Source organism: Papaver somniferum, chromosome 8, assembly GCF_003573695.1.
Source record: "Papaver somniferum cultivar HN1 chromosome 8, ASM357369v1, whole genome shotgun sequence".
Taxonomy (NCBI): domain Eukaryota; kingdom Viridiplantae; phylum Streptophyta; class Magnoliopsida; order Ranunculales; family Papaveraceae; genus Papaver; species Papaver somniferum.
In genome coordinates this window covers 162,308,921-162,320,861 of record NC_039365.1, presented here as the reverse complement: position 1 = coordinate 162,320,861, position 11,941 = coordinate 162,308,921, and the positions used below count along the sequence as shown (strand labels likewise).

The 11,941-nt window shown below is 35.2% G+C and overlaps 1 protein-coding gene and 1 non-coding gene across 2 annotated transcripts; both read left to right on the top strand.

The window, feature by feature from the left end:
• Window positions 1–1,772: 1,772 nt before the first annotated feature.
• On the top strand, window positions 1,773–2,484 carry LOC113303781 (histone H2B.3-like). The gene has a single exon (XM_026552865.1). It carries the CDS (start codon window positions 1,841–1,843, stop codon window positions 2,291–2,293), a length of 453 nt encoding a protein of 150 aa, XP_026408650.1. The 5' UTR covers window positions 1,773–1,840; the 3' UTR covers window positions 2,294–2,484.
• Window positions 2,485–5,899: 3,415 nt separating this feature from the next.
• Window positions 5,900–5,973, top strand: TRNAK-CUU. Its single transcript has one exon. It is a non-coding gene; the product is annotated as a tRNA-Lys (tRNA).
• The last annotated feature ends 5,968 nt before the right edge of the window (window positions 5,974–11,941 follow it).

The window sequence follows — 11,941 nt, the reverse complement described above, 5'->3', positions numbered from 1 at the left end:
AAAAAGAGTTTTACCTTATAACCAATCTTTGATATGATCATGTGTCTCAAGAAAATCAAAAAACGATGATCAAAATAAACACAAAAATAACTTAAAAAACTAACGAGCACGGAATTGAACAATGTACATCGTAGTAAAAACGAATAATGACTAATCAACAATGAAATTAAACATAAATACATGATAGATAAGAATCTGATCATCATGATTTCAAAAACTAGGAAACCAAACCTAACAATTCAGAGCAGAGAAGGTAATAATAGTAAAGGTACCTTGTTCTTATCTGAAATAAACCTAACAATTCACAGCGGGAGCAACAAAGACGATAAAAACCAGCAACAACAGAGACATAGAGAAACTCAAATCTGAGATGAAGAAAAAAAAAAGACTGATTTTCTGGCTAGTTATATCAGTTATAGAAAGTCAAATTTGGAAAAGTTTCAGCTTGCTCGCATGTGTACTGCAGTTTTCTGGACGAGAGAATAAAAAGTCTGGTCCAACAACATGTTTTTGGACTAGCCATTAAAAGTTTCTTAAGGCTGGCTGGACTAGCCATTAACCGGGTGGTGAAAGTAGGACTATCTAGTAATTTTTAGATTTTATATCGCCTCAAACTAAACCTTCCCCTCTTCTTAGTTATGATGAAATAGAGCTGTCAATTTATAACCCGGCTTGCGGGTTGACTCTAACCCGGCTTGTTTCAACCCGGCCCGGCTTGGTTTGTTGTCTAAACGGGCCGGGTTAGGGTTGGCATATACAACCCTACTAGAAAACAATCCGGGCTAGGGCCAATCCGCGGGTTACCCGTCAACCCGTCAAAATTAATAAATATATCCCTCAATCCCACCAACTCTTTAAAATCCATGATTTGCAAATATATATTAGAATTAGTTAATTTTAAATCAATAAATAAAGCTAATTTTGGATCTACCCAAACAAATATAACAATTTTTAGATTTTAAATAATCAATCAATAAATTAAATTACAACTTAGATTCATCAATCACATATTTATTCGGGATGTCCTAAATTGATAAAAGGACTAGCATAATTTAAACAGTGAGTTAGTCTTACTCACATTAATTTAAACTTATAAAATGATAAAAAAAAAGTAAAATGCTTAGTTGATGTTAGGGTTCTCTGCCTAAGAAAACTAAAGCGCCGTAACCGGCTATATCGTTGATTAAGTGGCAATAAAAACGTCCACTTTACAACTCAGTGGTGGGGCTTCTAGTTAAACACCAAATTGACCTAGGTTCGACCTTTACTAAATGAATAATCCTAAACAATCCTAAATTTTAAATTTAATTTTTAAATTGATAACATTAACAAACCAACGCCAATCCGTCAGGGTTGACCCGTCTAGGGTTAGGGTTGGGGTTTTGAGCTTGTTCGTGAATAATACTAGGGCTAGGGTTGACCATAACCCTAGTACGGGTTGGCAAGCTAGGGCCGGGTTGACCCTAGCTTGCCCCGTTTGACAGCTCTATGATGAAATATCAGAGCCTTCCGTTACCTTCACAACAATGGATGGTGGACGCTGTCGATCCTTATGAAACAAACCGCACCAATCATTAGTACAATGTCGATCCGTATGAAACAAAGTACCTTCTTTATAATCAACGGTGAATACTGTCGATCCGTATGAAACAAAGTACCTTCACTATAATCAACGGTGAATACCGTCGATCCGTATGAAACAAATCGCACCAATCATATTCTACCAGCGCCCCTATATTAACAACCCCACTCTCTTCTTTCAATCTCACACCAAACAATATCTTTATTCTCTTTTCTTTCTCTAAAAAACATTTCATTTTCCCTTCAATTTTCCGATCAAATGGCGCCGAAAGTAGCAGAGAAGAAACCGGCAGAGAAGAAACCGGCAGAAAAGAAACCCGCTGAAGAAAAGAAAGCTGAGAAAGCACCAGCAGCAAAGAAACCCAGAGCCGAGAAGAAATTACCAAGCAAAGATGCTTCATCAACAGATAAGAAGAAGAAGAAATCGAAGAAATCAGTTGAAACTTACAAGATCTACATCTTCAAAGTTCTGAAACAAGTTCATCCTGATATTGGTATTTCAAGTAAAGCTATGGGTATCATGAACAGTTTCATTAATGATATCTTTGAGAAACTTGCTGCTGAATCGTCCAGATTGGCAAGGTACAACAAGAAGCCAACTATCACTTCTCGAGAGATCCAGACTGCTGTTCGTCTTGTTCTTCCTGGTGAATTGGCTAAACATGCTGTTTCTGAGGGTACCAAAGCTGTTACCAAATTCACTAGTTCTTAATTGCTGTTTCTGCTATTTAGGTTTTGTCTTAGTGGTTTCGATTTGGGAATTATGATTTCACATGTGTAATTAGTAGTCTTATCAATCTTCGGAGTAATGTAATCAATTTCAAATCCAACATCTTGTTCGTGTCTTAAATTTTGGAAATGAATCAATTGAAACCCATTTTGAAATCTGGAATTGTTAATTTATCTGAATCTGAATTACATGTACTGCATTTTTATTTCTTTCACTGTTTCATCAAAATAGACACAAATAAATGAAAACAAAAAGTATTACAGACTTTGTTGGTGAGGTTATTTCAGCTTAGACATCCACATTTTAAGTAAAATGAAATGTGTCAATTAGTTCGGGTTGTCATACCATGTGGCCTTAGCTTATTCTTATGCCAAAGTTTAGATAATCTGGAGCATTGAGTATGCAATTTTCTTGGCTTTTGTTTCTACTCGATACTGTGAAGAGGGTTCTATGAGATGGGGATGCATAATGGATGAGGATCCTGCTGCGAAGGTGTTTATAAGAGGTACATACATTTTCTTGCAAAATCTAATTGAAGTTGTTAAGGCACAAAAATTTAATCGAAAGTGTAAAGTTTCAGTGTTTTCTCTAATGATTTGATTCACAATTCATTCACATGTAAGCTGTAATAGTTAACTTGTCAGTTTTCTGTTAGTGCGGGGGCTTGCAATTCTTCTGGCTTGCTGGCGTTTTGATAAAGAAGAAAGAAACTCGGAGATTTGCTTGACCATGCAATTTAAGGTATTTTCTGATTTTCCTTGACTTGTTAATTTGTCATAATTTGTTAGAAGTCAGGGGTTTAGTCTGCTTCAGTAGCTACGTCCCCTCATGACAGGTAGTAAATTGTTATTCTTATGCTTTTTTGCCTTTTCAGTTTTACTGATAGGTTAATTACAGTTGTTGAGAGAGCGTAGGTTAGTTGTGTAAGTTAACTCGGGCAGACATTTGGTAGCTGTGGATCTATGAAGTTGCACGGCACTGTCTTGCACTCTCTGGTGTCTAAGTCCCAAATTTTTGAACCAACATTTGCACTAGCTAAGCTTAGCAATCATATGTTTAGTAGTAGCGTAATTCTTGCAGGTTCACCAAACAGTCATCTATGAATTGGGTGTCGGATGTCGAGAAAGAAAAATAATTGTCTGTATATGATTTCTGGACACAAATAGAATTTGAGTGTAAAACAGTTGAAAATTGTGTACTCCAAACTTAATTGTATCAGATATACTCTTGGGCGTTCTTTCATACATTAAGAGTAGGCATCGTGACCTTATTCCCATTGTTCCAGAAGAAGTTAAACTTGGAGCTATGCAATGAAAACCTTGTTGTTTTATGCATCTGTATACGGAAGTTCTAGAGCAGAACACAGTATCTCAATAGGAATAATTCTTAGGAAATTTGCAGCATTAATTAAAAGCTGTGCTATCTAGCTAACACAGGATCTCAACTAGAACCTTTAAGAGCTTCATTATATCTAGCCAAACAAAAGAAATGGTTTTTGACTTGTTTACTTTGTCGACCTCAACTATAGCGTTTAGGGTCTTCTAAAACAATTTCCTTTCTGCATTCCCAAATAGACCAACATATATCAGTAGTGATAAGGGGGCGAGAGGTGCACTGACTCACCCACTGTAGATTATGGAATCTGTGCAGTTATGAAGGAAGACCACCATTGTTTATGAAGTAGTCCCAAACCTGAGCAGAGAGTTTGCACTTTGCAGTGAAAGAGGAGATGAGTAGCCGACTTACCTACAGAGCAACAAAGAAAAACCCATTTATCAACAGCTTCCCTCTCTTGTAGATGGTATTCATGGTGACTAATCTTTTGTAGTACCCTAGCCAGAGAAATAACCCTATCTTGTGAGGCTGTGGCTAGACCAAACACTAAAATTAAGCTTTGTGCCCGTTTTTTTTCTTCTGGATTGCTCAATGACAAGATTTGACAGTGAGTAACCCTGATCTATCTATGTTCCATGTGATAAGTGTCTTCACCCTTTCCACTAAAAGACATCTCGACAGTGTAGTTTAAGCAAACTTGTTCTATTTGAATCTGAGTCCTGAGAAAGTCTTCTGTCAGACCCAAGTTCTAAGAGCCATCTGCATTGACAGTTGCTGTACATTTGCAAATAGTCCATTTCTTAGTTGAGGCAATCTGAGACCCAATGTTCCCAGGAAAAGCAATGTTCATAGATGTTGGGTTTGGTTGCTTCCGTAGAATCGTTGGTGCCGAGATTAAAGTTCAAGTTAAGGATGCAGTTATCTCGTTGATTAATCAAGAACGTGAAGGAGAAGACACCGACCGAAACGTTGCTCAAGAATGTTTTTGAGATTTTTGTTGACATTGGAAATGAAAATGACGCACAAAATATGGAATATTACGTTAATGATTTTGAAACGCAGTTTTTGAATGATACAGCGGATTATTATACTCGAAAAGCTTCATTTTGGACGCGAGAAGAGTATGCGATGAAGGCCGAGGAATGTTTGAAAAGTGAAAACGGAGAAAGATAGGGTCTCTCATTATTTGCACTCCAGTACTGAGGAGAAGCTACTGAAGATTGTTCAAGATGTGCTTAATACTACTCAAACAATTGCTTGAAAAGGAACACTACCAATAGCATGTATCTCTTAGAGATGATTGACGTTTGTTTTCTACATTAACCATTTTTTGTTTTGCTTTGCTCAATTCTATTGTATTATTACTGTCAGCACATTGATTGCGACTCTTGATTTTTCTAATTAGAGATATGTTTATCAATCTATTGCTGCAATAACGACGACTACAGGTTACGTTAGAAACAATGATTGGGCTTTTGCCACAAATTTTGACCCTGGAAAGTGAATGCAGCTATGTAAAAGATTAGCTAGATTCATCATCCATTCATTACTTGGGTTGTTCTTGGTAACTGTAAGAACAACCAATTTGTGATGTAACTAAATCAAGTTCTGCCCCTTTCTTAATACTCCCTCCGTACCACTAATAAGTGACACTAGTTACTTTTAGATTTTGTCCCACCATTAAGTGACCTCTATCACTAAACAAGGAGATATTTCTAAAATTATCCTTTAATTGATTATAAGAAATATAAGAAATATGCATAATTTTATAGTCATGTTTATATTCGTTACATAGGTGTTTTAAAATGCTATTCAATGGTACGAAGTTTGCGAACATCCGTGGTGTAGTTTGAGAGATAAACCATTTCAAAATTTCACTATTTATTATCCATAAGGGTATAACTGTAAAAAATGATTAAAAATACTTTTCTCCTTACTTGTCTTAAAAATTGTGCAAACTTGAACTAGGTCACTTAATAGTGGGACGGAGGGAGTATTTAAATATTCTTTTCACTTCTCAGGTGCAACATAATATTATACATCTACGTTATGCTTGAAATTCTAATGAACATTCATTGTTTAAACATGACCTTTTTCGTTATTCATTAGCTAAAAGGGAGTGAAGGCAATTGCCATCCCAAAGCCAGTCTCGCCGCTTTCCAAGATGTCAAAGATCTGTTGCAAGATTGGATGCTGTTTTTACTTTACTGTTAGATCTAATTTTGTCAGGTCTGTGCTTTTTCAATCAACAAAGCTGGAATAGCTCAGCTGGTTAGAGTGTGTGGCCCTTAACCACAAGGTCATAGGTTCAATCCCTGTTTCTAGCGTTATCTTTTTTTTGGGTACTTATTTGTATTGGTAATACAATACTTAATACCTTGAAACTGTTTTTATTTATGAACTAGGATATGATCCATGCCGTGACGGTCCGGGATTGGGCCTTGTTTTCGACATTGAAATCCATAAATAGGAAAAAAAGAAAAAAAAAACTTATAAACCAGTACGACCCACTAAATTTTATTGTAAAACCGAAAGATATTTGTGTTCATTTCAAAGATTAATTTTCTTTTCGAATTTTTGATTTGTATTCATTTCAATTTTTTGATTATTTTTCTCTTTTTCGATTTTTGATTCTTCAACGATTTCGAAAAATAAAATTTGCAACAATGAATCTCTCAAAGGTACCATATGTTATACACGTTATTTTTTAGTCGGCATACATATGTTAAACACGCTATTTTTTAGTCGGCATAGTTCTCCATGCCGATTGTTGCAGTTGGCACCGAAAGACAATGCCGATTAAAAAATAAAGTAACTCCCAGTTTGTGGCGGTATCCCCCAATTTCACCACCTTAATATACCTGGATTTGGACAACGCAGTAAAATATTATTGCATTGTGGTTGTGAGCTTGGTTGAATTATTGCTTTCCTATTGAAATGCAAAATGCAGCATTTTTAAAGTTTATTTCATTGTGTTGAAAAGATCCGGATATCTTTAGATTAACCATATAGCTGCAATTCCATATTGTCCATTGAGTTTTTAGTTGATCAGTTTTTTACTACGGCATGCGATGGTTTGTGGGTGGGACATAAATATAACATTTTCCCTTTAATCAACAATCTTACTAACATGGATAACCTTATATAAAATGGAGCCCGACAACACTTTGTTCCACAACATTCGAAAGCTTTCAATAAAACTTAATCGTCTTCTAACTGAAACATGCTATGGCAACTGACGAATTTTAAGTTTTTCTGTTGCCCACTTGATGGTAGCTATTGCAGCTAGACTCTCAGCTATGATGGGTGAACCTGTTAGTAACATGGATGATTACACTTCTCTAATGCAACTATAATATGAACGATGAGCGTTAGACATAGCTTAGACCCATTGCTGGTTAGATGATAGAAAGAATAATCATTTTCGACCAAGTCTGACGTATTTGTTGTAAAATACAACCATTTCTGGTCTGAAAGATTATTGTAACCCAAATTAAGTAGCAAATTTATAGGATGGCAGGATCGATAACTCTTAGCCATCGTGAACAACTTTTTTACTGAATTGCATAACTCAAAAGTATGTCATTATGAAAATCTCTTGAACTGTAAAAAGGTGAAACCATCCCAATAGCAGCTGACTTGAACCTGGCAAGCAAATATAGAAATTGGAGAATTATAAACCAACAGGCGATCATGCAAGGTCGTAATAATTCATGAAATAAAAATAAATTGGAGAAAGGTACAAAGAACCAAAAGGAAATTACGTGAAACTCGAAAACCTTATGTCAGAGCTTGCAAAACAGAGAAAAAATACAAATATCATGCCCACACTTTACAGTGACCATCCAAAGATTAAGCAACCAAACAGAAATTCACTAACATCAAAACCCAAACATTGTAATTCATAAGCACACAAAAGTAACTTGCGATGAGACTGACACCTATTAGCTTAGGTTCACCACTCATTAGTAGGTCGAGAAAGAGAATCCGCCTCACGCTTATTGCACATCCCTAACCAAATCAAAGTCTTCCTTGAGAAAACCCTCTAAATATGAAGGTATGGAGTAACGATACATTTTTTTTTAGAAACTTCATGACCATTGCTACAACGGAATCTTGTAATGTTAACTGATCAAAAAATCATCATGAAAAGCTTTACGATGCCACAGTGTATACAAATAACATATTAGTGCTTACCTCAGGTGAGACTGAGACAACTAATCCCTTTACCCTTTCTTTGACGTTTGCCTTCTTCCTTAGTATAACTGGTTCATCCATAGCTTCATTAAACCTGCCCGTGAAAGAGAATTTGAAACTTAAGAAAATGACATAGAATTGAATCCCTGATGATGAAATAAATTAATTGAAATAATCATATTCAAATACTATTGCTGATTAATGAAAGTTCACTTGAAATAATTGAGCTTGCTATGGTTACGAAACAAATTAGCTGAGGAAAATTTCACACAATAAATAATCACATTCCAATACTATTGCTAATTAATGAAAGTTCACTTGAAATAATCAAAGAGCTTTTACCATTTCTGTGGCGCAGTAGAGAAAATGCGCTTAGCATAGAAGTGAAGTTGTCCCCAAGCACCTCTTTCTTCAGCTGGGATTTAGGAAAAATCACTAACTAAATTTCGAGTTGGGGGCAAAGAATTTAAGTCCCGGTAACCGAGTATTCCAGCATGAGCCTGAACATTGAACTCTATTAGAGGACTTGTCATATTACCCAAATATAAATTACTGAATAGAAGCATGAAAATTAATCATCCTGCTTGAAATAAAATAACAAACCTGCGGCAGCCATAGCTACTCTTTTCTGAGACCATGTACTTTTGTTTTTGGCGTCAATGGTACCTTTTATAAAGTCAATACAAAATATACTGAATTTTGCTTAATCACAAAAAACCCATAAAACATAGAACACTCGTTGAACGCAAGTGTGCCTTTCAACCACATTTCTTAGTTGTTAATTATCATTGAAAACCTAAAAATAGCATTACAGAACTGTACAAAAAGCGAAAGGATGAGATCTAGTGTTTACTTTACATATCTCTAAATTTCAACCACCACATAAAACTTATCTTATAGGTAACAACTGAATCTGCATAAATATGGGGTATGCTACATTAGTCTCAGGAAAAATACTACTTTATGTCATTGTTTGAATGAACCTTGCATGTCCGAGAATGCCAATACAAATATCATGCCCAAACATACCTAATTAAACATAAAGTCACTCAAATATCGACCAAACCTTTGTGTATCAGAGAACACAAACACAATAGAGAATTTTACCCATCCACATATGGAAACAAAGTAGTAGCGCTTGCTTCGGATAAAACATCTAATCCCTTTATTTTTTCCTAGACATTTAACTGCACTGCTTTCTTACTGTAGTCGGTACCATAATGATCGGAAGAGCTTCGTTAAACCTACGTACCAATAAAGTACTTTCATTAAGTTCATGGTGGTGGAATGTAAAAGCCACATCGACCTGAATTCATAGAACTCATAGGTGATCTTGTCAGTATTTTGATGACTTCTCATAATAACACGAAAGACTATGGATACGGAGAAAAAGTAAATATGTGGAAGTTAGGAGATTGCGTATTACCTTCAATTTGGAGAATTTTCATATCTGTTCCGAGAGCCTGTGTATATCAAATTCGGAAGCAACATAAACAGTGAGAAACTTTCATAATCCGAAAATACATTCAACTTAAAAAAACACCTAATAGAACTCAAACACATAAAGTTCCTATGAGGACGTTAAGCAATACGAATCAACTTTCAGAGCTTCAACACAAACACCCTAGATAACAAAATTGAGCGTGAAAGGGAACTGAAACAAATCAACCTACATAAACGAATGAAATATATGCATGAGATACCCCATAAGTCCAATGCGGCCGAACAATTAATGTGAATAAAATAGTGATAAATTTCCCAATCAACAAAACAATAGTACATGCATGCCTAAGAGTTGCATCATTAAAAAGGAGAAAAGGCTTTGTTCTTTGGTTTGTACTTTGTTTTGTACAATCCATGAAATGCGCTTTAATGAGTAAGAAGAAGAGAAACGACTTGCAATTATGAATGAAATTTCATTAATTCAGGATATTAATGGATGAGATTGAGATGGGTGAATAAAAAGCTTAAAACTTAGGATCTATCCCAGCCCTTCTTCATGTCTGTAATTTAGATCTCCGTCCAACGCCACCTCCAACAAATGTATGAAATGGTTTTCGATTCCAAAAGTTAGAAACAGATTCACATCCAAGTACCAAGAATTACGACAAATTGATATGCCCGGATTCATTTTTATATTTGTTTGACAGTAACACCAATATGAGACAAATATTTGAATAATGTGGAAGAATCGCCATTTTTTCTGAAAATTACTCCCAGACCAAAGGACAGTAAACATTAATGAATTTGAAAAACTCTGAACAATGGAATCCACATTATACATTGAATTTTTTTAGGTAAAACCGCCAAAAACATTTTTCTCTTGGTACAACATATCCATTAGACCAAAGGATAACTCTAAACTTGAATTTGAGGGAAAACATCCAAGCCTGTGGAACCATAAGTAACAAAATACAGTAGGAAAAAAACAAACAAAACTGCATGTTTAGTTAAACTAACCAAAGAGGTTATAGAGACAGATAGAAAGTTGTTACCATGAGATTATTTAGTTTAGCTTAGTGACTTTGTTCTTTAAGAACTGGGAAATCCTGTGTTTATCAAAAGCAGAATCAACACAAAACAATGAGACTCTCATAGTTCGTAAATACCTTCAAAATCAACTTAAAATAAGAACCTTAATTTTAAGATAGAGTCATACCTGCCATTCTTTCTGAAAATTACTCTCAGACCAAAGGACAATAAAACATTAATGAATTTGAAAAACTCTGAACAATGGAATCCATATTATACATTGAATTTTTTTAGGTAAAACCGCCAAAAACATTTTTCTCTTGGTACAACGTATCCATTAGACCAAAGGATAACTCTAAATTTGAATTTTGGGGAAAACATCCAAGCCTGTAGAACCATAAGTAACAAAATACAGTAGGAAAAAAACAAACAAAACTGCATGTTTAGTTAAACTAACCAAAGAGGTTATAGAGACAGAGAGAAAGTTGTTACCATGAGATTATTTAGTTTAGCTTAGTGACTTTGTTCTTTCAGAACTGAGAAATCCCGTGTTTATCAAAAGCAGAATCAACACAAAACAATGAGACTCTCATAGTTCGTAAATACCTTCAAAATCAACTTAAAATAAGAACCCTAATTTTAAGATAGAGTCATACCTGGGATTAATGGATCCAGTGTAAAAAATCTTCAGGCGTTTCGGTTTATAAGATTCCATTGCAGTGATTGCAAAGAAAAAGAGACGACTTCAATTCCATTGATTGCAGAGAAATCCTATTGATTACCAAGATATTTGAAACGGCTGAGACAATGAATTACTTTGGTGCGTTTTTTTTTCTTTTGATCTTCCATTGAAGGAGAGAGGAAACATAAATCCAACATGGCTCAGTCACGTACATTGGATTAGGGCATAAAAAGCGGAATCATTTTCAGCCACGATTTATATCTAGGACTTTGAGAGGAATTTCGTCTGTCGATTTCCTAAAATAGTTCATTTTAGTCCATCGGATTGTAAAAAGGACATTTGTTTTTCTTCTGGTCTTCCATTGAAGGAGAGAGGAAAAATAAATCCAACATGGCTCAGTCACGTACATTGGATTAGGGCATAAAAAGCGGAATCATTTTCAGCCACGATTTATATCTAGGACTTTGAGAGGAATTTCGTCAATCGATTTCCTAAAACAGTTCATTTTAGTCCATCGGATTGTAAAAAAGGCATTTGTTAGGACTTTGAGAGGAATTTCGTCTGTCGATTTCCTAAAACAGTTCATTTTAGTCCATCGGATTGTAAAAAAGACATTTTTTTTTGTAAGATAGATGCAAGGCATAAGAGTTAATAAGAGAAACTTTGAAAGATCAACAATGTTAGTCACACAATGTTACTGTATGTTAGGGAGTGCAACATACACGGTTTAGGAAACATGGGTATTTTCTGATGCAGATACTGTACCGGAAAAAGGAATGTCATTACAAACAAGACTCCCCTTGTTTCCTATAAAAGCAAGTTCGTGGCCTGAAGTTTTTCTCATCAGTGTTCTTTTATAATTAACTTTTCTGTCTTCGTTCTCTTTTTAAATTTGTCTAAGATATTTGGGGTTTGGAGTTGAGGTCTGGTACCTAATGGACAAG